At 38.5% G+C, this 24654-nt stretch overlaps 1 protein-coding gene across 24 annotated transcripts in view; it reads left to right on the top strand.

The window, feature by feature from the left end:
* Window positions 1-24654, top strand: part of CLASP1 (cytoplasmic linker associated protein 1) — a 301555-nt gene that overhangs the window by 227879 nt on the left and 49022 nt on the right. For 15 of the 24 annotated variants that reach the window (XM_030801422.1, XM_030801415.1, XM_030801412.1 and 12 more), the window contains 10 exons: window positions 353-456; window positions 2283-2306; window positions 3624-3868; window positions 6841-6904; window positions 7470-7472; window positions 9578-9741; window positions 12832-12910; window positions 13949-14092; window positions 23311-23454; window positions 23995-24101. In XM_030801422.1, the coding sequence (XP_030657282.1) occupies window positions 353-456; window positions 2283-2306; window positions 3624-3868; window positions 6841-6904; window positions 7470-7472; window positions 9578-9741; window positions 12832-12910; window positions 13949-14092; window positions 23311-23454; window positions 23995-24101 (1078 nt within the window). The remainder of the gene's footprint in view (window positions 1-352; window positions 457-2282; window positions 2307-3623; window positions 3869-6840; window positions 6905-7469; window positions 7473-9577; window positions 9742-12831; window positions 12911-13948; window positions 14093-23310; window positions 23455-23994; window positions 24102-24654) is intronic. The other 9 variants (XM_030801424.1, XM_030801427.1, XM_030801429.1 and 6 more) reach the window with 1 other exon arrangement.

Here is a 24654-nt window from a genome sequence, read left to right as displayed (position 1 = left end):
CAAACATCAAGGCCACTTGCCTCTACAGGGAAAGCTAAATAGATTAAAAGACTCAACTCATAGCCCAGCTCCCTTTTATAATAAGTTCCCGCTTCCCTCTCATATCTCAGAAACTTTTCAATAATAAAATACCATGTTTGGACAATTTCAAGTGACAGTGCTTTGTGGCACGATAGCATTAAATGTGAACAGCTTAACCTCTACCACTGGTAAACAAGTCAAGTGTAGTTAAAATTGGCTAGAGACTTTTCAGTGCTTCTGTCTACTTGGTGGGAAGAGGCAGTAGTCCTTGCAAGGAATTGAGATAATTTGAATTAAAGTGACACATCTTTTGCTTTTGTTTTTTAAATAGATCGGTTTGGGCTTGGCCAGCCAGGAAGAATACCTGGTTCTGTGAATGCCATGAGAGTTCTGAGCACAAGTACAGATCTTGAAGCTGCTGTTGCCGATGCTTTGGTAAGAGGCACAGTATGTATGTACACAGAGTCTTTTTGAAATACTCATCTGCATTTCTCTCTGTCTTAACAGGAAATTGCCCCCAAATCAGGTTGTTAAATCATCTTTGACACTCTTTAAAATTGTGTTAATGTTGGGTAAATTTATATTGTTATTGTTTGCTCCTTAAACTTTTACCTCTGCACACATATAAGTGAAAATGGACTTTACAGAAAATATTAGCGTCAAGTATTTCTTATCTGTGCTCTTCAGTATCAAGGAGCTTTTGATGACCCTGGACTTCTCAGATGTCATTGGGCTTCTTTTTTTCTTTTTAACCATGTTTTTTTTTTTTTCTGGCATTTCCTTTTTTCCATTCTGTTGCTTCTATTGCTTTACAGACTTTGATGGCATAACCTAGACATATTATTATTATAATAGGTAATAGAGTTTGAGGTTTGAAAATCTTGCATTTATTCTATTATCTTGTCTGTTTGATTTTATGTTGTTTTTCCTAAATCTTTGAGGATGTGAAGCAATGGTGGAATATGTTTTTGCATCATTATAGTGTAATATCTGAAAAACATAAATGATCATGGATCTTTTAATTTTTTTGGTTATACCAAAAAGTTCCTTAGTAGAATCAGCTTGTGGTCAGATTGCTTTTTAAAGATGCATTTCAGCTAGTCACAAGTCTCTTGCATATTCTGGTTTATGTGCTCAGCATTTGAAATGGATGTTCTTTAGAACTGTCTGATCACTGGCCTTGCTCTTGATGTTTTAAGATTTATTCTCTTTTAAGGGAAAAAAGTATGTAATATCCTGCTTTCAGACTCTGAAGTTTTTAATCCAGCCATGTTTTGTCAGATCAACATTTTATAGTTTATGGCTATGGTGATTCCAGTTTTCATTCCTTCTTGTCTTGCCCTCATTTATTCCTGCTCAGTCAGGTTCTTTGACAAGTGTCTGTGAGCAGTTTGCTGCTCTAATAATGCTTTTCCTGTAGGCAAGCTGCCTGGCCACCTGTATTCCTCAGCCTTATGTATAGAAAGACTTGTTTTCCGGCAGGTGCTAGAGTTCAGGATAACTGCTCTAACCATGGCTTGGTAAGAGTCAAGAGCTGGAACAGAATTATCTGAAGCTGTTTGTCCTTCCAAGTTGCAGCATTTAGAATCTGTATCTTACTCGTTCAGAGACCCTGGGAAGTGGAGGTCAAAGGGGTGGGAAATGATGGATGTGAAACCCTTAGTTGAGACTTCCGCTTAAGGCAGGGGAATTTCTTAGTTCTTTAAAGAACTGCATAAGGGACTGTGTATAAAGTTCTAGGAGGCAGAATAGGACTTGAGAGTTTGAGCTTTGGCTTAACTTGACTTGAGCTTTTCTCTGAGCTCTAGCTCCCATTAGATTCATGCTGCCCTTGTTGCTTTTTGTCCAAACTGTTTAGTCTCTTCAAGTGACCTGCTTCTGAAGAGAAAACACAGAAATGGTACAGAATCTTTGCCTCACTGAATAGACACCACGGCGCCAGACAGAATGTCTCAGAGGAATAGATAGTAGAATTAATGGTGACCTTAGAGATTTGCCTCACCAATATGGGAAAAGTTTTAGCAAAGAGTTACAGCAAGTTACCAGAAGGTCTTGTGAGACATGGAGGAGGATTAGGAAATGCCATTTTGAAAGCATTCTTTATTATTATTCGCTTGATATGAAACGCTTGCTAACCTGTATTTTTGGTTTGCTAAGATATGTTTTGCTGTACACTTGTGTTGCAAGAGCAATCCCTACATATGCTTCTGACATAATTCTCTATGCTTTTTCCCCATCCTCCAATATTTTCCTGCCTACAGCTGTTAGGAGACTCCAGGAGCAAGGTACCAGTGCTTTAACTTTTGTTTTACAACTTTATTTCTTCTGTTGCAAGTATATTTATTTCTCTTAGAAGCTAGTGAAAACCAAAAAATGTAGTATAGAAATTCTGGTCTGAAATATGATTTTGTTGAATCATAACAGTGATTCACCGTCATTGTTGTCTTTATTCAGGTGGAGTCAGCCACCTTTCATGTACATCTGTTTTAATATTTATTTTGAATGTCAAGCTCTGCTCCTTTGCCTAGTAATGTTTCATTTTATTAACTCAGTTTGTGCCTATTCTTACGTCGTCATGATTTCATGAATGGATTTATCAACATTTTTCTTATTTTAGGAATCTGGATTTTGTGTGACCATGTAATTTATTATCCAAACAAAAATGCTTTTGATATTAAAAGGGGGATGCTATTAATAATTATGACAATAGGCTTAAGGCAGAACAGTCCTGAGCAAGTTGGATTAATAATAATACGCCATATTATTAGAAAAGTGTATTTGTATGGTTTAAGCCAATAGCTATTTGTTTTGTTTTTATCAATTTTCTATAGTTGCTGCTCTATCATATTTGTGGGTGTAACAGTTTTGTATTCAGGGTCAGAGAAATGAACAAAGTGGGTATTACAGTCTACTTTCAAAGAAGCCTATTTGTGTTTCAAAACCCTAAGTCTTTAATAAAAGTGGCCAGGAGTTCGAAACCAGCCTGGGCAACAGAGGGAGATGACTTAGGAATCCTTTTAGGTGGGCTGCTTCTGCCATTGACATTTCAAATTCTGACTTTTTTAGGAAACATAAATATTCACACAAGTTTACCCATAGACCATGCTCAAGATATATTGCTTTTGACTGGGGAGGGGCTGTTGGCTGCACATATTTACATTGTGCCAGGTGCCCAGCTGAAATATTTAACATATAATTTCATTTAATCCTCACAACAAGCCTGTATGATAGGTTTAATTATTGTTGTCTTAAAGATGGGGAAACTGAAGCAAAAGGCCTAGGAGGATTTCAGAAGTCATGCAGCCCAGTCAGTGTTGGCACCAAGATTATGGTCTGTCTTCCTGTAAAGTCTACACACTTTATACTAGAGGCCATACTCTTTCCCCTCTACTACAGAGTGCTTTGCTTATTAGCTATTTTACCTAATGGAAAACTGCTTTTCTGTTTTTATTTCCCTAATCTATAAGCACAGGAAAAGTGTGTGTGTGCATGTGTCTTTTTACACTTAACTCTTTGTTGTCGATTTTGTTTGGTATGACTCACAGTCATTTCACCTTTCTATTTCTTCCTCAATCACTCCCATCCCTCATTGGACCTGTCAGAAGAAGCCTGTGAGGAGGAGATATGAGCCGTATGGGATGTATTCTGACGATGATGCCAACAGTGATGCCTCAAGTGTTTGCTCTGAGCGCTCATATGGCTCCAGGAATGGTGGCATTCCCCATTATCTGCGGCAGACTGAGGATGTAGCAGAAGTTCTCAACCACTGTGCTAGTTCAAACTGGTCAGAAAGGAAAGAAGGGCTTCTGGGCCTGCAGAACTTACTGAAGAGCCAAAGAACACTGAGGTGAGGACCACAGCAAGAATATGAGCTAAGTTTGAATCCCCTGTTGGACTCTTCAGGGGCTTAAATAATTAATGGAGTCTTCAAGAGGTCTGCTTGCAGGAACAGGCACTAAAGGTACCAAGATGACTAAGACACAGTCCTTGCCATGCAGAGGCTTTGAAATATCTGGCAAATATCCTTTTTTTCTTCACTTTTTTTTTTTTTTTTTGAGATGGAATGTCGCTCTGTTACCCAGGCTGGATGCGTGGCGCGATCTTGGCTCACTGCAACCGCCGCCTCCCAGGTTCAAGCGATTCTTCTCCCTCAGCCTCCTGAGTAGCTGGGACTATGGGTGTACACCACCACGCCCGGCTAATTTTTGTATTTGTAGTAGAGACAGGGTTTCACCATATTGGCTAGGCTGGTCTCGAACTCCTGACCTCGTGATCTGCCTGCCTTCACCCCCCAAAGTGCTGGGATTACAGGCATGAGCCACCACACCCAGCCCATCTGGCAAATATTCTATAATTTATTAGGCTGATAAAATATTTAGGGTAGACACAGTGGCTCATACCTGTAATCCCAGCACTTTGAGAGGCCAGGGCAGGAGGAGCACTTGAGTCCAGGAGTTCGAGACCAGCCTGGGCAACAAAGGGAGAACCCATCTCTACAAAAAAGTTAAAACATTAGCCAGATGTGGTGATATGCATCTGTAATCCCAGATACTTCGGAGGCTGAGGCAGGAGGATCACATGAGCCCAGAGTTGGAGATTGCAGTGCATTATTGATTACACCACTGCACTCTAGCTTGAGTGGCAGAGCGAAATCCTGTCTCAAAAAAAAAGACCCCATATTTGGTTCCCTTCTGTTTTATATTTGTCCAGTAGATGTTATTTGAGAAATCTTGGTGTACAGTATGCAATTCAGGTTAAAAAATAAAATAAAACAACTCTGCAGGTTAGTATGGTTCATTATACTTTAGGGTCTTGGATTAAATGTTATCAGTCTTAGTCTGGAAAATTTTGATATGCATGTGCATATATGTAGCTTATAAATGTACATGATGAGATAACAAAATGGAGCACTCGAAAATAGTAACAGCATTGTCTTTTAGATGGATCGTTTTTGCTTTTTTCTTTGTTTCTGTTTTTTAAATTTTCTAAAATAAGCATGTGTTACACATACCAAAAAAGTATGTGGTTATATCATATTTTGTCAAATCTAAGGCACCATAGACACACCCTTATTTTTAGCCCTTTAATTAATGCTGCATATTAAACCATAACAGTACAAAAATGTCATTGATTATAAGATGACTCAATTACAGAGATGTGAAAACGAGAGAAAGGAGATGTGAATGGGAATTAAGAAATGGGCAACTTAGAATACATGAAATGCAGTCTACTTTATCCTTTGGATAATTTTTATAAGATAAGTTAACGGTCATAGATGGGCATCCCTCTTGGGTTCTGTAAGGCCGAGCACTGGCTGATGAGTTGCTCAGCTCTCACTGTGGCTCTTCAGGCAGTCTGACTCCACCCTCCTGTACTCATACCTGCCCCCATTATTTGTCTGTTCACGAAGACGATACAGAAAGTTTTGTCATGTGCCTTCTGAAACGCAGGCATCCTGTGACACTTTGGTGACCTGTCAAAACAAGAAGATGAATTGTCACGATTGTTCCTCAAGAATCTGTTTAATCCCTGGTGGTCCCACTTTGTAGATTCTTAGTGTTCACCGAGTACCCATTGAATAATTTCTAGGAATCTGTTGGTTGGCGTTGGTCTAATCTAGGTTACGTCATTAACAATATTGAAGGGTCCTTGAACCAACTGTCTCATCCATATAAGAGGGCATTAATCAGGGATGATTTGTGGAAGAGAGGACTCCTCTATCAAACTTTAAACATGGGACTTGGTGGTAGTCAAGGATCAGAAAAGACAAAGGGCACCAATGTGAAATGAGTGTTTGCTTTGTCCTAGGTACAGTAGAAGGTACAATGTGTTATCTTTTTTAATCCTCTCAGCAGCCACGTGACATGGTCCTTATCCTGTTTGACCAATAAGGAAAAACACAGGCTTAAAGATAGCACAGTACTTACTTATTTTATTTATTTATTTTTGAGACTGAGTTTCACTCTTGTTGCCCAGGCTGAAGTGTAATGGCGTGATCTTGGCTCACTGCAACCTCTGTCTCCTGGATTTAAGCGATTCTCCTGCCTCAGCCTCCTGAGTAACTGGGATTACAGGCACCCGCCACCATGCTTGGCTAATTTTTTTATTTTTAGTAGGGACAGGGTTTCACCACATTGGCCAGGCTGGTCTTAAATTAGTGACCTAAGGTGATCCACCTGCCTTGGCCTCCCAAAGTGCTGGGATTACAGGTGTGAGCCACTGCACCTGGCCCAGAGTACCTTATTTACAGCAGAACTGAGATTAAAATCCAGGTCTGTCTGACCCTGAAACACATGCTGTTTTGTTTTTTCCCTTTTTTGTTTTGTACCTCTCATTACAATGCAGGATAAACATGCTTTTTAAACTTTATTCCATTGCTTTTCAATTGTGGCATGTGGAAAACACAGCTGGGATAAAATGAAAAGGATTTGGTGCATGGCTTTGTCACTTCCAGATGTGTCAGCTTGAGTAAATCACTCAGTCTTAGTTTCCTCATCTTAAAATGAGAGCAAATCCCTGGTTTTATATTCCTATTTGATTTAGCTGTAAATTAAGAGTTTGTGAAAAAACATTGTTATGTAGATATGAATTATGTAAAGCTTATGTAGTTGACTGATCAAAAAAATTACCCAGGTGTGGTAGTGTGTACCTCCCAGCTACTCGGGAGGCTGAGGTGGGAGGATCGCTTGAGCTTGGGAGATAAAGGCTGCAGTGAGCTGTGATTGCACCACTGCACTCCAGCCTGGGTGATAGAGTGAGACCCTGTCTCAAAAATAATAAAAGTAGTAAATTCATTGATTTCTGTTTTATTTCTTCTAGTCGAGTTGAACTGAAAAGGTTATGTGAGATCTTCACTCGGATGTTTGCTGACCCTCATAGCAAGGTAAGTCTGGAAGTCATGCCTGCACTATCTTTCCCCCTGCATGTCTGTGTGTTCTGTGTGATATACTACCCAAGAATGAGAGAGAATTCCCAATAGTGCAGTTCCGACCTTACAGAGTCACACCAGTTTCAGCACTAGTGTATGTTACATCTTTTAAAAACAGAATTCTTGGAAACTTAAATGTGCATAAAATTTCAAGTTAAATAAGTGTGTTTCAAGTAAACGTTATCAGGGAGAGAATCAGATGGTCTTTCTTATATTCAGCAAATATTTTTGTACGTCTCCTCTTAGCCAAACAGTGAGGTAGGTGCTAGGGTATAAGACTATATTATAATATCATGCATTTTTTAATGTTATAGTAGTGAAGAAAATAAGTATGTAATTATTTTTGTATCCCATGTAGAATATGTCCGTATAGGACAAGATAGAAAAAATACCAGGTTATTTCGTAAAATAGGATTTTGCCGTTCCCAAGAACTTGCTGAATGGGGATCACTTAGTTGGTGCCCACACCTCCTGAGGGCCATAGGGAACACTAAGCCTGAGGAATGCTTTTTTTGATGAGAGAGTCCCAGCTGAGGGGGAAACGCCCGTGAGTATGGGACAGAACACTTTCCAGGGGTGGTGGAAAAGACGTGAGACAGGGTATTTTTACAGAAGTTTACTTGGAGCCTAGATTTTAAATACTATTGTTAGAGAGAAGGCCCTTAGAGGCTATTAGATGCTTTTGGTGGAAGAAAGTAAGGTATGGAAATGGATAGAACCTTAAATGAGCAGAAGCAAATTTTTAATGCTGACATGCAGGCTCAACTACAGTTTTCTTAGTAAAGATGGGCTCCTTCAAGTCTTGCTGGAAGAAAGAAACCTGTGACGGCCAGAGAGCCTAGACAGTTAGTCATCATCATCTTCTTTCTTTTCCTATCCTTGCTTCCTCATAGGAATTGTCCTTGTAATATCAAACATCCATCCACCCATTCATTCACCCAGTCATTTAACATTTACTGAGTACCTGCCCTGGGGCAGGGATATAGAAAAGAAGATATGGTCCCAGCTTTTTGAGGTGCTCATGAGAGTAAAGGGGAGTGAATGCAAGGGTTCTCCTCCCCTCCCCCCACAACAGCTCTCCTCACTCAGTGTCATTCTTGAAGCATGTCTTTAAACTTTCTGCTATGACCCTCACAGCAAAGTCAACATTAACAATATTAATAAAAATCCACTGGGCACAGTGGCTTACACCTGTAATCCCAGCACTTCGGGAGGCCGAGGTGGGCGGATCACCTGAGGTCAAGAGTTCGAGACCAGCCTGGCCAACATGGCAAAACCCTGTCTCTACTAAAAATATAAAAATAAGCTGGGCATGGTGGTGGGCACTTGTAATCCCAGTTACTTGGGAGGCAATCACTTGAACCTGGGAGGCGGAGGTTACAGTGAGCTGAGATCGCACCACTGCACTCCAGCCTGAACAACAGAGTGAGACTCTGTCTCAATAAAAATTCAAGAAAGACTGAGCTTAAAGGCCACATAGATATCCAAAGATAAAATTTATCAAGATTTTTCTCTAATGTAGTGGTAAAAGCAGTAAGATTTAATGCATAAGCATAATTAGATTCTTAAGATTTATAACATAGGCACTATTAGATGGTTCAGAACATTGATAGATTTCTGTTACCTGTCACCCCTAGATTGCTGATTCAGAAGCAGAATGTGAGGATAAAGAAGGAAATTTGTTTCCATCAGAAGTCTCTTGTACAGTGAGTTTGGAGGTCTCAGTTTAGTTAATATTTGTTAGCTGCCTATAAGCAAAGCCAGGAATCACACAGCTGAATGACTTTTTCCTGAGCTGTCTCACGGGAGACCCCTGGTGGTGAATAGTTGCTGTGCTAGAAATGAGGCGGTATAAGGTTCGTGGTTTGTCCAAGTAGAACAAGTTTCATTAACAAGGTAGGGATACTCAGTGCTACTTTTCTCTCTGAAATTGGTTCAGAGATATTCCACTGTGCTCTCTATTTCACCTTAGCAAAAATCATTACACAACAGCGTGATAATTATGTTAATATTTTTATATATTTTATTCTAAGCTGTAATCTATTACTTTATGATATCTGAAATTGGTATACAGGAAAATGTCTGACGTGAAAAGCAATAGCTACACAACAGTGAGTAGGTGTTTTTATTGGCTCATTTTATAGTAGTATTTGTTGACTGCTAGATAGTGAATAAGAATACCGTAGAATTAGGACAAGAGGATTTGTTGTTGTTTAAGAAAGAAAAGCCTTCAGGATTAAACTCAGAAAAGTTAATTTCTCTCTGTACTGCTTTTTAAAGACTTACATTGATGGAGGAGAGAATATTTCATTGGTTTGTAGCCTTTTCAGGTTTTCTTAAAAAAACGCATGAAAATGGTATTAATTCACTGCCAACTAACATGGAATTTGTTTTGTTGCATGGCCTCGTTTGCGGTGGAATTCACAACAGAGAGTAAGTTCCATTCCTTTTTCCTTTATCTGTTTTCTGCACTACATTTTCCTTCTGTACTATGAACAGTTGTTAACAGTGTTAACCTAAGTTACAAGAGTCTGGGCAAAGCACGTTTGGGCATTTTTAATGTTTTGTAGATTTTGGAGGAAATCGTGAATTCAATATGTGAAGTACTTGGTTTTCATTTGTGTCTAGGTTTTCAGTATGTTTTTGGAGACTCTTGTGGATTTTATAATAATTCATAAGGATGATTTACAAGACTGGCTTTTTGTTCTTCTCACACAATTACTTAAGAAAATGGGAGCAGATTTACTTGGATCTGTGCAAGCAAAAGTTCAAAAGGCTCTAGATGTCACAAGGTAAGTGTTTAAGGGTTAGGTCCATTTTGATGTTATAGGCTACTTGTAAGTGACTTTTTGCCATTCTCTTTTGTTACCCATGGCCTTTGTCACCCACTTGAATATCTCTTTTACTCGGTTCTCACTTTCTGTTGTTGACATACTTGTTGACATGTCCCACCAGTCCGTGAAATGAAATACCATATCTTCCTTGTGTTGATATTACTTTTGTGAGTATTTAAGACATATATAATAAACAAATGTAAAACTTTGGAAATTGATTCTCATTAAAAAACATTTAAAGGGAACATTTAGAATAGTTGTTTACATTTTTCTGAAGACCTTAGTATTTTTATTACTTCAACTTACAAGTCTTACTAGAAATTTTTCTATCGGTGTATGATGTAGAGTTTCCATTGGTCCAGGAAAATTCTCTAAATTGATAGCACATTGGCTAGAGATTAATAGCACATTTGCAGTAGTTGTGACCCTTCTGGCTGTTAATGAGAAAAGAAAAGCTGCTGAAGCCCAGAAAAGTTAGAAAAAGTACATGCTGCTGCTGTTCAGAAACCGCTTCTCTATTGTCTATGCAGTTGTGGGTCCTCAGTATGCAAGTATGAAAGTTGAAACATCTCAGAAGACACTTTGCAATAATGTCTTGGTTGTGATTTGGTGGAAGATGGATGGGGGAATGTCAAATTGGTGAACTTTTTTAAAGAACAAAGGAATAACTTCCAAGTCACTCAAAATTATCAGGGCAATAACTTTTATAAGTTACTACAAACTGGAATAATTCTAGTTATCATAGAATTTCAAGATGGAAGGACCTTAAAGATGATGCTCATTTTATCAGTGAGAAACAGTTTGCCTTGACTTTGTTAGTGGCTGTTTGGAAACACAAATCCAGGATTTCTGATGATTGCACTGTTGTCTGTTTCTGTTGTTGCAGGCTGTCTTGTGGGTGTGTGTCCTCACCTCCTGTGGGGGCAGGGGGGTGGTATGGATAGCACTGGAACCTTCTCTTCCCTCTCTGGCTCCCTTGACTAGCGCAGTAGCACATCCTGCCCTGCCAGCATCCCTATGCGTGCAGCTGTTACATGACTCTGACTTCAAAGAATGCATCTGTTCCTCTACACCATGATGCCAGCTGTTTTCTTTTGGCCCTTGACCCTGTCAATCTGTGTAATTGCATTGCTATAGAATTCTGTTATCCAGAGAGATTAAAAACCCCTTCTGGTTTTTAATGAACTCAAAGTAATGTACTTGCGTCTGTCAGTGAGGACATAAAAAAAGAATAATAAATAAATAAATAAGAATCAAAGTAATATACTAAATTTGCAATAAAGCTTTCAAACTTCGTCATTCCTTTTCATGGCTAAACTTAGTGGAGTTAGGGAGCATTACGGTACACCATGATACCAATGGATTATAAAGGTTTAGCCAAGATTGACTGAGGGGCTAGGCTGATAAGCTGGTATCATTGAGTGGAGTAGATAGGAGGGCTGTTGATAGACCGGGGCCGGTTGTGGCCACATTGGGACATGGGCTCAGTAGTACCAGACTTTTCAAGAAAGGTCAGAAATGTGGATTTGGGCAACATACTCGAGAATTTTTTAAAATACTGTGAAGGCCAAATAAAACACATGTGAGCCAGACTTGGCCTTATAGGTCGCTTAATTTAGGTGAATTTACCAATGACCAGATCTATTTCATGTTTTTAGGAATGGTAGGAGTATTAAGATTGTGTTCCTAAACTTTGGTGATTAAGGAATACAATTGTGACCTCCTGTTAGTTTTCCTGGATGCCCCTTTAAGAGTCCTAATCTCAGTAGATTTGGTCTGAGTGCCTAAAGCATTTTTAATATTCCCTTCTTTTTCTCAGCAGTTGAGATGCACAGCTGTTTAAGCTGATCTAGAATAGTCAGTGACTGCTAATAGGAGGTTTAGTGATGGCTGAGAATTGCTTCTCAGTTTATAGAATTGAGTGCTAATCTGCCTCAATTTCCTTTCCTTTGCCTGTGCCTAACAATGGCGTATTTCCTGATTATACACACCGATTACTGAAATGTATTCTCCATCCACCCCATGCTGCCAGAAGAAGGGAGAGACATTTTGTGGGTAGTTTGTTGACATAGTCACTTAAATCAGGTATACCAAAGTATACTTTCCTTCCCTAAGTGATCTTCAAAGATTCCAGGGTACTATTGGATCGAGTTTACTTTTTATTAGTAATCATATGTAGGATAACACTGGCACCTGATATATGCCATGTGCTTTTTATTTTTATTGTATCATTTTATTTTTCAAATCAGTTCTATTTACTTCATTTTAGAGAGTCAAACCTACTTCTTTATTTTACTACATTTATGTAGATTGGGAAAAATCTCTAAGAGAGTCCAAAGAAAGCAGTGTAGATATTTGCCTTGCACTTATCTTTCCTGTTAATATGGAAGTTACATCACCATTTTCCACGTGGGCCGCACTGTGCAATTTTAAACTAATACTAGTAATTACAGCATTTTAACAGAAAGAGCACTGACTCTCTGGCCAAGAGAGAGAAGGGGCTCCTGGGACTCCAGGCTTCTGTGTGTGATTTGTAGCTGGATGGGAAATGTTTTGTCGCCTCTCACAGGCATTCTTCTGTCGTGTGCAGGGACCCTAAGCAGTGACCAGGACCAAGGAGGACGATATGGTTAGTTTAAGCAGGGTCAGCTGTAAGCAGCCCAGTCAGGATGTAAAAATGAGGTTTGGGTATCAGAAGTGATTTTTATGTTTAAGCAATATCCAGAAAGGTAGCTGGAGGGAAAATGAGCGAATCCCTAGAAAGGCAGGTAGAAATTTCTTCCTTAGTTTATTGCTTAGTCTTAATTTTTAAAATAGCCACTCAAAGTAAGTTCAGTTTGTGTTTGGGGACTTGGAAAAAGATTTTCCTTTTTCCATATTTTCTGTATAACATGTATTACTTTACATAAAACGAAAAGCACTATTTATTAAAAATGTGAACAGGGTTTTACATACATTAACTTACAATGGTATGCTTTTGTTAAATAGTTTTACATTGTTCTGTAATAAATTTCTTTAAAAATAAGCACTTTTTTCCCACCAACCTAGGGACTCCTTTCCATTTGATCAACAATTTAACATTTTGATGAGATTTATTGTGGATCAAACTCAAACTCCAAACCTCAAGGTCAGTAATTATTTGTCATTACAATTCAACCCTGGAACTCACATTTGTTTAAATTTACTTTTGTTTATACATGACCCATGTTTAGCTATTGTGAATAAATCTGCTGTGAGCATTCTTGTTTGATTCTTTGTGGACATGTTCCTGTTTCTCTTGGTTCAGTACCTAGTAGTGTATTTGCTGGTTCATTGGGTAAGTATATGTTTAGCTTTTTTAGAAACCACTAAAATGGTTATACCATATTGTATTCCTACCAGTACTTTATGAGAGCTGTAGTTTTTCTGCATCCTCACCAGCATTTAGGCAGTACTAGTCTTTTTCACAATTAATATTTAAACTAGAAAATTAAGACATTCTTGTGTGTGGAGATAGGTATCTTATTGGAATGTTTAATATTAACATTCTAAGCTGTGAAAGTTAATCGTTACATGTTGTGGAAAATCATACCTGTAATAACAAGACCAAGTTTCAGGGAGGATGTATGTTAATTTGAATTAGGTCACATTCATCATCTGTTCTTTGATCATTAACTTTTTGGAGGTTTTAGGATGAGCCTAACAAATAATTACCTTTTTCTCCTGAAGTCAAAGCTAGTTGAGAAGGTGATGGTGAAGTTAGGGCAGAGCATCAGCTTGATTACTGAAAATGCTGCCTTACAGAACATGGCCTAGAACATGTGACAAAACTAGAGCTGAACATGCCCTGCAGTCAGTGGCAGAGCTGGAAGTCCCACGGGCCCCTCGCAAGGGCTCCTGCCCTGAAAGTGTCTTGCAGCATAGATGAGGAGCAGAACAATCTTCTCTACAGGCAGCTAAAAATGAAGAAAACTGAGCCATGCGCCTCTTCCTGTCCCCAAACTTACCCATCAGCCATTTCATGCTTTTTCCCCTGTTGGACGTCGCTCCATGTGGAAACTATCAATACAGGAGAAAGGAAGGAGATCCCCCTCAACAGGGTTTACTTTTCTCTGGCCACCTGATAAGAATTGTTTTCAAAGATTCATCAGGTGTACTTAATGTTTGTAATTATTGGCTCTTTCAGGTCAAAGTTGCAATCCTGAAGTACATTGAGTCTCTGGCCAGACAGATGGATCCAACAGATTTTGTAAACTCTAGTGAGACAAGGCTTGCTGTTTCTAGAATCATAACCTGGACAACAGAACCAAAGAGTTCAGACGTGAGAAAGGTATGTCCAAGGGAACCAATGTGTAATTACAGATTGTTCCTGGGCTTGTGTTAGAGAAATGTATTTAGAAACTTGAAAACCATGCCACCCACCCACAAACTTTTCTCACTAAGGCTCTGCTGTTGCCCTTTTCTCTCTCCGGCTCTGCCCAGTTTTGAATATAAAAATGGAAATCTGAAATCTTGCACGATGGGCTTATGGTTTCCCCAGGTATCTATTTTATATATTTTCTAATATGAAATCACTAGTAAATTAGTGTCTTTTACACAGATGTTTGTTTTCCTTATATCAGTTTGTAATATGTACTTTGAAGTCAAAATTGCAGATCTAGGGCTAGCTGGCTACAGGGTCCCTGATCGTAAAATGTGGTTGAAAAGTTTGATAAGATGTAATAGATGCTTAAAAAAGAGCAAACATCTTTCAATGCATAGCACGTAAGTATATGTGTGATATGTGAGTATGTGCTTATGTAATGGAATATTACTTAAGTATTGCCTGCCATGTGCAGAAACATATTTTATATTTGCATATTACCTCGATTAGGGCCTGTTTGGGACAAACTAGCTTTGGTCATAATACCCACTCCCTGTGGACATGCACATTAGAATATTTGAACTAGGACTTATTGTCCTTACTATTCTAATCAGAACATTACAGATAATTTCGAATTATTAGCCTGAGGCTCCAAAAACCTCAACTTATTTTAATACTAGCTCAAGCCAAATATAAATAGAACGTTAGATATATTGCCAGAAATCACTTTGTTCATTTACTGTTTGAATGAGCTTCAACACTTGTTTTCAGTTATTTTGGGTTATACAGTGTTAGTTCACAAAGCTTTATCTCCACTGGCGTGCTACTTTCCATGCCTGCCCCCCTGCTTCACCTTTCCCATTGTGAGGTGTACTTCTCACCTTCACAACTAACTTATACCCAGGCTCTAGGACAATAATCCTGACCTTCAGAGGAATTTCAGAAGATTTAGATTAATAGTTCACAGTCCTGGCTGCAATTAAAATCAACGTAGATTTCTGAGCTCTGTTCCCAAGTAATGTGATTTAATTGGCATAGGGCAGAGCCTAGACATTCTGTTGTTTTTTTGACTGGGGTTCCTTTCACTCTTGGCTGATTTTTAATACACAGACAAGGCCTAGTATTTTGGGCCATGGCCCTGGAATGAACCTCAAGACATACAGACTACTGATATAGTCTTGATCTGGTTCTTGCAAATTCTCTTGCTACGCAGTGTTGCTCCTCAGTATCTTCAGGACTAGGCTTGTCCTCTCTGTTCCCTGGCATCTTCCCCACCTCCCTTCCTTGGACCTAGAGTGTTTGTGCTTCCTCTAAACCCACTTTAGTGGTTAGGGCCCTGTTACCCTGGGCAGTTTCCTTCAAACTGATGGAATACCTGCCTGGTTTTCTGTATATTGTAAGCTCAGTGCACTCTATCTTGATCATAGAACGCTTCCTAGAGAAGATAAGATTCATTCTCAGATGTGGAGTATGGATGCAGTTTGCATAAGTGATGAGTTTAGGGGAAGAACAGTAGTCATGTTTAAGAAACGAGGTTTGTCTGGGAACAGTGAAATAGACTGGTATGTCTGAAGCAGAGGGTTTGGAGTTGAGCAGTAAGGAGACTGTTTTGCTCATTCTGCATGCTCAGTGCCTGGCATATACCTGGAGTAACATACTAGGCATTGATATGTTTTGAATGAATTAATGAATGATAAACACCCATATGGAAATTATTTCATTTCAAATGATATTTTGAAGCCATCATTTTTAAAACTATAGTTTTGAAAATTCCCTTCTTTTGACTTCTTTATTCGTTTTCTATTGTATAACAAATTACCACATACTTAGCTTGAAACAATACAGATTTATTATCTCACAGTAATAAATCAGGAGTCTGACATGTGTTTTCTGGGTCCTCTGGTTGGTGTCTCAAAGGCTGAAACAAGATGTCATCTGGATCTGCAGTCTCATCTGAGGCTGAGGTCTTCTTACAGCTCATTGGTTCTTGGCAGATTTCAGTCTCTTGCAGGTGTGGAACTCAGCTGCCTGCTCTCTTCCTGATTGTCAACGGGGAGCCATTCTCAGCTAGTAGAGGCTCCTAGGAAGTTTGCTTGTTCAAAGCTATCGGGAGAATACATGAAGAAATAATATCTAAGAAACTCCCCAAATTTGACAAAAAACATTACACATCTAAGTAGCTTAGTAAACTAAAAAAATTTGTTTTGTTTGTTTGTTTGAGACGGAGTCTCGCTCTGTCACCCAGGCTGGAGTACAGTGGCGCGATCTCGTCTCACTGCAACCCCCGCCTCCCGGGTTCATGCCGTTCTCCTGCCTCAGCCTCCGGAGTAGCTGGGATTATAGGCACACACCACCACGCCCAGCTAATTTTTGTATTTTTAGTACAGAAGGGGTTTCGCCATGTTGGTCAGGCTGATCTCAAACTCCTGACCTCGTGATCCACCTGCCTTGGCCTCCCAAAGTGCTGAGATTACAGGCGTGAGCCACCGCACCCAGCCAAGATTTTTTAATAAAAGGATTCACACCTAGACACATAACATCTAATTGCTGAAAGCCAAAGAGAGAATCCTGAAAGCAGCAAGAGGGGAGAAACTCATCCCATGCACAAGATCCTCAATAAGATTAACAGCTCTTTTCTCTTCAGAAACCACGAAGGACAGAAGGCAGTGGATGACATTGAAGGTGCTGAAAGAAAAAAGCACTCATCCAAGAATTCACTGTTTGGAAAAACTCTTCTTCAAAAATGAAGGAGAAATTAAAACAAAGCCAGCCATAGAATCTCTCTCATTTTGAATCTCCCTGATGCCTTTTAAGGGCTTGCCTGATTATGTCAGGCCCACCCAGGATAATCTCCCTTTGGATTAACTCAAAGTCAACTGATTAAGGGCCATAATTACATTTTTGAAAATCCCTTCTTCCGTGTTAACACAATCATGGGAGTGATATCCATTATATTCACAAGTCCCGCTCACTCCAAGGGTGGGAGAGGTTATATAGGGTGTAATACGTTATAGGGAATCTTGGGGCCGTCTTAGTGTCTTGACTACCAGGGCTTTAGTGTCTGTTTTAGGGGGTTGGCAGAAGGCTTCCAAAATTATTGGACAATTCCTTGGCTCTTATTTTAGGAGGGCGCTTTTTTACCTATCTATGCAAATTGTGATGTGGTTCAACTTACTTAGCAGATGCATGTCTGTATTTCTGGCACTGTCTAGATTTTTTTTTTTTTTTAATCATCCAAGATATCTGTGGCTCTAAACTATTTGGCTTTCAGTAACATTCAGCACTAACTAGTAAAGCATTACTTTTGATTCAAATAGGTGTATCATAGGACAGTATTAAAATAGATGTCCTCAAACTCTAGGAGACTGCAGATTAATCCTTTTTGGAGGTAGATTCACTTTTATTTAAATTCCCTGTTTCGATGCACCATCCATTGAACATTTATAAATATAGTTGCTTTTGTAAGTGATGCAGCTGCCTTACCCAAGAATATGAGACGTTCTTGAAGCACTGTCAAAATGAAGGTAGTGCCTAAATAAGTTAAAATACTTAGAATTGTGATGTAGTATATATCACTACTGTAAGATCTAAAATTGATAAGATTCAAAATTATTTTAAACTGTATAAAAACTAGTACCATTCTTATCTAGATCATTTAACACACTAAACATAAAATACATGCCTGTATAAATAAACTTTGTTCTGCCTCATCCTTCATTTCCAGAGTTTTTTAAAGGTTATATCAGGGATTATGGAAATCTTGGTGATTTAAAAGCATTTTGTGATCTTAAACCAAGTTCTTCTGTTAATGTCCTGCTTTAATTTTCTTAGGGTAGGTATTCTAAATACAGAAGAGTCCTTCAGTCTGAAATTTATACAGTAAATTCTCATATCAGACTCATCTCTGGAGAATATTTTATGTAAACAGTACCTGGGGACTTTTCAGACAACATAATTCATTCTCTAAGTCCATACAACCATATTTGTGAAAGCACTTTTGAAGCATTTTAAACTGATAACAAGCTGATATAACCCAGATTCATTGATTTTAGCATTTTTAATATTTTGTTTTCCTTCTTAGCTCAGTATATTGGGGTGTTTCACATTGTGGAGGGAGGGGTGCTTAAATTGTTAAGGTGTTTTTAAAATCAAAACATGAACGAATCACCAGTGAGTTGTGCTTACCACACTGAGACTGGTTTGAACAAGATGAAAAAGCCCAACCCAGTCTGTAACTAGCCTGCTTTATTCCAAAAGTAAACTTTTCCATTTTCTCTGTGTGGGAGCCCTGACTAGTTTAGTTGTGTGATGAAACTATGCAGACGTACACTAGACCTTTCTTAATGCACTATGTTGATGTAAGATAATAGTATATATTACTGATAGAAGGTGGGTTCTGGAGTTTGACCTTCTGCCTCTGCCACTCATTGGGGTCGGAGCAAGTAATTTAATCCCTGAGTTCTTGTTTATTATCTGTAAAATGGGAATAATAATACTTGTCTCAAACTGGGCGTGGTGGCACATGCTTGTAGTTCTAGCTTCTTGGGAGGCTAAGCCGGGAGGATTGCTTGCACCCACAGAAAGAGACCTATCTCTAAAATATATAAATAACACTTACCTCAGGCATTACTGAGAGGATTAAATTTCTTAAAGTATATTAAAACTTAGACATTTTATTTGCAGTTGCAGCTCCACTATTATTGTTTGAGGATTGTTTTGGTTTTGCTGCTGTTGTTATTTATGGAATAAACTGAGTACCAGAATTTTTTCTAAGATTTAGAAAGCCATGTGATCAATCAAAGGGAATGTGGTAATGGCAATAGAATTTTAATTACATGTTTACATTTTGGAATTTACAATGCCTGTATGTTGCTTATCACATGTGATTCTCTTTGTCAAATGAAGCAACAGATTTAGCCCCCCAAACCTTGTTTTGAGAAGTGTGGGCAACAAAGGCATGGCAAAGAAACCTGGAAGTATAAAGATGCTGCTGGCTAGAGCAGGGAGAAGTATTAATACATAAATTGCCTTGAAAAGGTGAGATATCTAGTTGACTTTTTTAAAAAATATGATTATAAAGGCAGCATGCCTCTAGTCTGAAAGCTAAGGGTTTTACTATCAAGTAACTGGATCTCAGCTTAGCTGTGACTTCGAGTCTCTTTCAAGTCTCTTTTGTTGTTGTTGAGACGGTCTCGCTCTGTCACCCAGGCTGGAGTGCAGTGGCATGATCTCGGCTCACTGCAACCTCCACCTCCCAGGTTCCAGCGATTCTCCTGCCTCAGCCTCCTGGGTAGCTGGGATTACAGGCACGTGCCACCACACCCAGCTAATTTTTGTATTTTTAGTGGAGACGGGAGTTTCACCATGTTGGCCAGGCTGGTCTCAAACTCCTGACCTCAGTTATCTGCCCACCTTGGCCTCCCAAAGTGCTGGGATTATTACAGGTGTGAGCCACCACGCCCGGACTCTTTCAAGTCTTATTTGGACATCTTCCATTTCATCACCTGAAGCAAGAATACTATTTCAAGATTATTAAGTAAAAGACCTAGTGATACTACTGAGGGTTAAAACTGGCAGCTACTGTTATTATTCTGATTCTTCCTTACTTTCAATCATGTGTGTCTTGCTGATTTTATCTAAGAAGCCAGATGCTTTTACAGCTAACAGATTGCCGTGTTTAGGCACTTTCTGCTTCTCTCTGATTCAATCCTCCCAACTTTCCTGTTTGCCAGTCCTCGCTTCAGCGTAGTCGAGTAGGTGAGGATTTCCCCACTAGGTCAGCTTCAACCTGCTCTGGGCCTGGAGAAGGAAACTTGGAAGAAAGTTGTAAACAGGTAGATTGAAAACTGTGTACTAATTTCAAACAGCACATTTCACTGTTTGCATTTTAGATTATTAATACCAGTTGCCCTTGTGAAGGCTCTGGGAAGCTTTTGAGAATCTAAAATAATATAATAATATATGAGCGTGTGTATGTGTGCCTGTCAACGTTTGTGTTGTGGTGTGTTTTATGATTAACTACCTTCTCAGTGATATAGCCATGTTTGTGTCGACCACTACCATATTTTAATAGAATAGTAAAAGCAAGAGATTTTAGGCTGACACAGTGGCACACGCCTGTAGTCCCAGCTACTTGGGAGGCTGAGGCAGGAGGATTACAAGAGTTCAAGGCTGCAGTGCACGGTGATCATGCCTGTGAATAGCCACTGTACTCCAGCCTGGCAACATAGCAAGACCCCCATCTCTTGAAAAAAACAAAGGAGAGATACTAAATGAGAAACGTCTGATGGTTTTGAAATAGTTTCTCTTTGGTGACTTTATGAAGCAATTTTTAATGAGAGTCTGAAGGAAGCAGTGAGTTGTTTAATAAATTGGAAAACTCTGCCTTTCCTCTCAAATTTTGTTTTCCCAAATTAATACCAACACTGAAGTGTTTGGCAAAGCTTTGTTTTGATCTGATCTGCTAGGAAGAATTCCTTTCTGCTATAAGATGTGCAACATTCAAGACAGTTGATGTCCTTGGGAGTTCTCTTCAAATGGTAGCAGTGAGATGTGAAGAACCTTTTACAAACCCCACCTCTCAAATTCCTCTATGAGGGTGTGTGTGGGAACCATTTCATTTTAAGTTGCCATGTGATCCTTAAAATAAATTGCCCTAGGGTTGCCCATTAGAAAAAGTCAGCAGTACTCTGAGTTTTTCATCTGGCTGCCTAACGGTCTTGCCTCTTAACGAAGACAACAGTTCAGATACGCAGACAAGAACAGTGGCGTACTCCACTTTTTGAGTCACTAGTGAACATGAGCTATGCCCCAGGCTTTTTTAATGCATCTCTCCAGCCCAGTTCCATATCTGGAATTACTTGTTTAATGAGATCATATTATGGTAATGATAAATATAACCCAGTTTTCTTCCTTGCTTGGATTCCATGTTTTAACCTCTTTCTAATTCAGAGGGTCGGAGATAAAATATTTGAAAACAGTAACAGTCTAATTCCTTGCAAAACTCTGATGTAAAATCTTTTAAAAATTGGATACTTGGGGCAGGCACTATGGCATATGCCTATAATCCCAGCTACTCCAGAGACTGAGACAGTAGGATTGCTCGGAGCACAGGAGTTCGAGGCTGCAGTGCACTATGATTGGACCTGTAAACGGCCACTGCACTCCAGCCTGGGCAATGAGACCCCCGTCTCTTTTTTTAAAAATAAAAAAATGTATATTTAAATGATACTTTCTACTGTTTCTAGAACTTGGATCTTATTTTTAAAAGATTTTACTTTGGAAACACTCTAAGCTTCTAAGTTAATAATTTGCATCATGAAAAGCCTCAAGTTAGCTTGTGACATTAGATAACATTCTGGGAAGAAATATTGTCTCTTAAATAAAGGCGGTGGCACATTTCACATAAAAAGCATACTGTTCAAGAATGTAATCATATATTTTATAACATTCAAATGCCATTTTCAATCAACAAAATTTAAGTGCCAATATTTTTTAATTAAATTGATGACATTGATGTGTTTTTCCTGCTACAATTCCAGGCTGCTGCTTTCTTTCCTCCTTGTAGTGCATTATTTTTCTGCATGCATTGTTTTTTTTTCTAACACCTAATACAATGTTTTTTAAAAATACGCAGGTTACTTTGCATGAGTTTTGGAAATTGTTCTATTATACAAATATGCATATCAAATTAACAGTACATTAAGTTGGTGAAATAGATTCCTTCAGATAATTTGTTTAAAATGTTTCCAAAATGAAATGTAGAAAAGTATATTTTAGTACAATTAATAATAATGCTTTTTGCCTATGTCATAAAAATATTATGACCACTTATTTTATTTAGGTGGAAAAGGTATTAATGACTGTATTTGAAATTAAAGGGGAAAAAAGTAATGTACTTTTGCCCAATACTGTGATTAATGAATTAATGAATTAATTTCAAAATGTTAAAAAAGTAACTTTTGATTATATTTTTAAATTCATAATTCTTATTTTTGGTTAAATACCTTTGGGTTTTTGGATTTCTTTTCCTTCTCCATGCACAAAATAGTAATTTTGTCCTAACTGGACCTATAGTTAATTTTAGCATTGTAAAAGCATTGAAATATTTTGTGATGTTTATTTCCGAAAGAATTTCTCTGCAAGCACATTTTTTGTGTAATATTCTGTGTCATGGAAAAAAATTCTGAATAATTACTGCAATCTTAAAAACTGCAGTCTTTGGAAAGACCTTATGTTTGTAAAGTCTTTATGGTTAAAAACGAAAAAGAAGTGATTATATTCACAGACAGTTTTTTGTATCTTTTTCTTTCTCTTGACTCTTAGAAATTAATTAGAAATGCCAATTAGTATTTACTAAATTTTTTTTGGCTTAGCTTTTGTAAATGAAAACTATTGTAATTAATTCCTCAGGCATTGTGCTTTAAGCTCAGATTGCCTGCTACTAAATCCATAGAAAGCACATCATTTACTAGAAGCCCGAGTCTCATTGACCACTCTTGTTCCAGCTCATTGCTTTGCCTACCTCACTATCACAATCACTACAAGCAGGCTTGCAGTGTGTTGACTCAATTAATAAGCAAAAGTAGAACATTTTCCAAAAGGCAGAAGAGCATGTTTTTAATGTAAACTCCTTTGAAATCTGGTTTGCTTCTCAAAGTCTCTCTCCTTGGTTTATAGGTGTAAAAGTAGAAGTTTTTCTGAGGTATTTATACTCGTTTTCTCATGTTTCTTAGTCAAGAGGAGTATGGCTTCTCAAGATAACCTAATGCAGCTTATTTAAAAATATGTGCTTTCCAGGGTACACTGAGATCCCTGTTCAGTTCTGAATTATTAAAGTGGGATCAATCTTAAACTTTTTAAAATTTTTTAATTGTTTCATTTACCTACTTAACCAGCTTCCTTCCTAGTACCAGACAACAAAAGAAAAGTTCTAGGAATTTATTATTAGTGTTCTGTGGAATTCCAAGGCCAGGGCATTAAAATGAAGCCAGAGTTTATTTTCCAGATTGAAGTCAGACTACTTACGATTGGTATTATTTTCTTCAGATGCTTTTTTGTTTTTGATGCCTAGAATACCCTCTTATTAGTGATTTTACTTATATTTTTTAAAAACAACTTTAATCAACATTTTGATGAAGAACCTATTGTACATTACATAAATTAATCATGGTTCCTTTTTCTAGGCAGCACAGATTGTGCTAATCTCTCTGTTTGAATTGAATACTCCTGAATTTACCATGTTACTTGGTGCCTTGCCAAAAACATTCCAGGATGGTGCCACCAAACTCCTGCACAACCACCTCAAGAATTCCAGTAACACCAGTGTGGTGAGTGCTTTGGTCACGATTGGTGCCTATGTGATGTCCATGACCTCTGCGTAGCCCTTATCTAGAACCTACTCTAATAGAATACCCCGTTTCCTTGTCCTCTTTCAGGAAATGTCGAGCATCCTGAGGATGGGGCCATCCTAAGCCCCAGTGAATGAATGAATCTGAAATTTAAGTATGCCGTTTTTTCTCAGGTTGTTCAGTCAGCTACATTTTCACTAGGTTATCCAGTTAGTCATTCATTCACTGAGTTGGTCTTATTTTTCAATACTGGAAAGATGCAAATGCTCAATTCTGTCTGTCACTCTAGCACACCCAACATCAATCATTCGACTCCAGGAGTGCCTATATGATGATTATTCATTTTTGGTTTATATACACTTAAAATTGGCCTTATGATTCTGAAGGAAAAAAAAAAAAAAAAACATCCTGGGCAGATTCTACCCATTTATTTACATGTGTGTTAAAAGACCAAGGAAAGAATAGAATATATTCTATATACAGCCCTTGAATAAGGATGCCTATTCTGCTTCACCCCAGGGCTCTCCAAGCAATACGATTGGCCGGACGCCCTCCCGACACACCAGCAGCAGGACCAGCCCCCTGACCTCACCCACCAACTGTTCCCATGGGGGTCTGTCTCCAAGGTAAGGTCACTTCTTTACTTTCCACAGAAGTAAAGAAACTAAAGCACCTTAATTGCTGTGCAGCCTATTTCTAGATTTTTAGACTAAGCTAAATAACAAAAAGAATATTGAGTATCAAGAACCGTGGGTTCTAGTCCTCACTCAAATTGTAACTATATAATCTTATGCAAAGGGGTTAACTTCTGTGGTAAGATGAGTGATGTGTGCTGAATGTTCTCTGTGGTTCTTGTAGCTCTAAACACTCACTAGTACCTAACAGTACCTACAACTAAAAGTTTGCATTTAGTACTCTTTTACATAGAATCCATGTAGAAGCTTATTACCTGTTGTGCAAGTGGTAGAACCTGAGGGTATTTAGTCATCCAAGCCAATTTGTTATAGTCAGTTACACCAAGTCTGGGGTAGTTTTTCAACCAAGTAATCATTGTAAACATAGTTGCTATCATGTTTGAAGCAGAATGCTGCTCTGAAGGACTGTGATTTAGAATCTGGGAACTAAAATTGGATCAACATTTCATACTCTTGTTGGGATCACGCAAATATTGGCCCTATA

The sequence above is a fragment of the Nomascus leucogenys genome, chromosome 20 (assembly GCF_006542625.1).
Source record: "Nomascus leucogenys isolate Asia chromosome 20, Asia_NLE_v1, whole genome shotgun sequence".
In the NCBI taxonomy this organism is placed as follows: domain Eukaryota; kingdom Metazoa; phylum Chordata; class Mammalia; order Primates; family Hylobatidae; genus Nomascus; species Nomascus leucogenys.
Note: the sequence above shows the minus strand (reverse complement) of the source record. Positions and strands in the feature narration are given on the sequence as shown.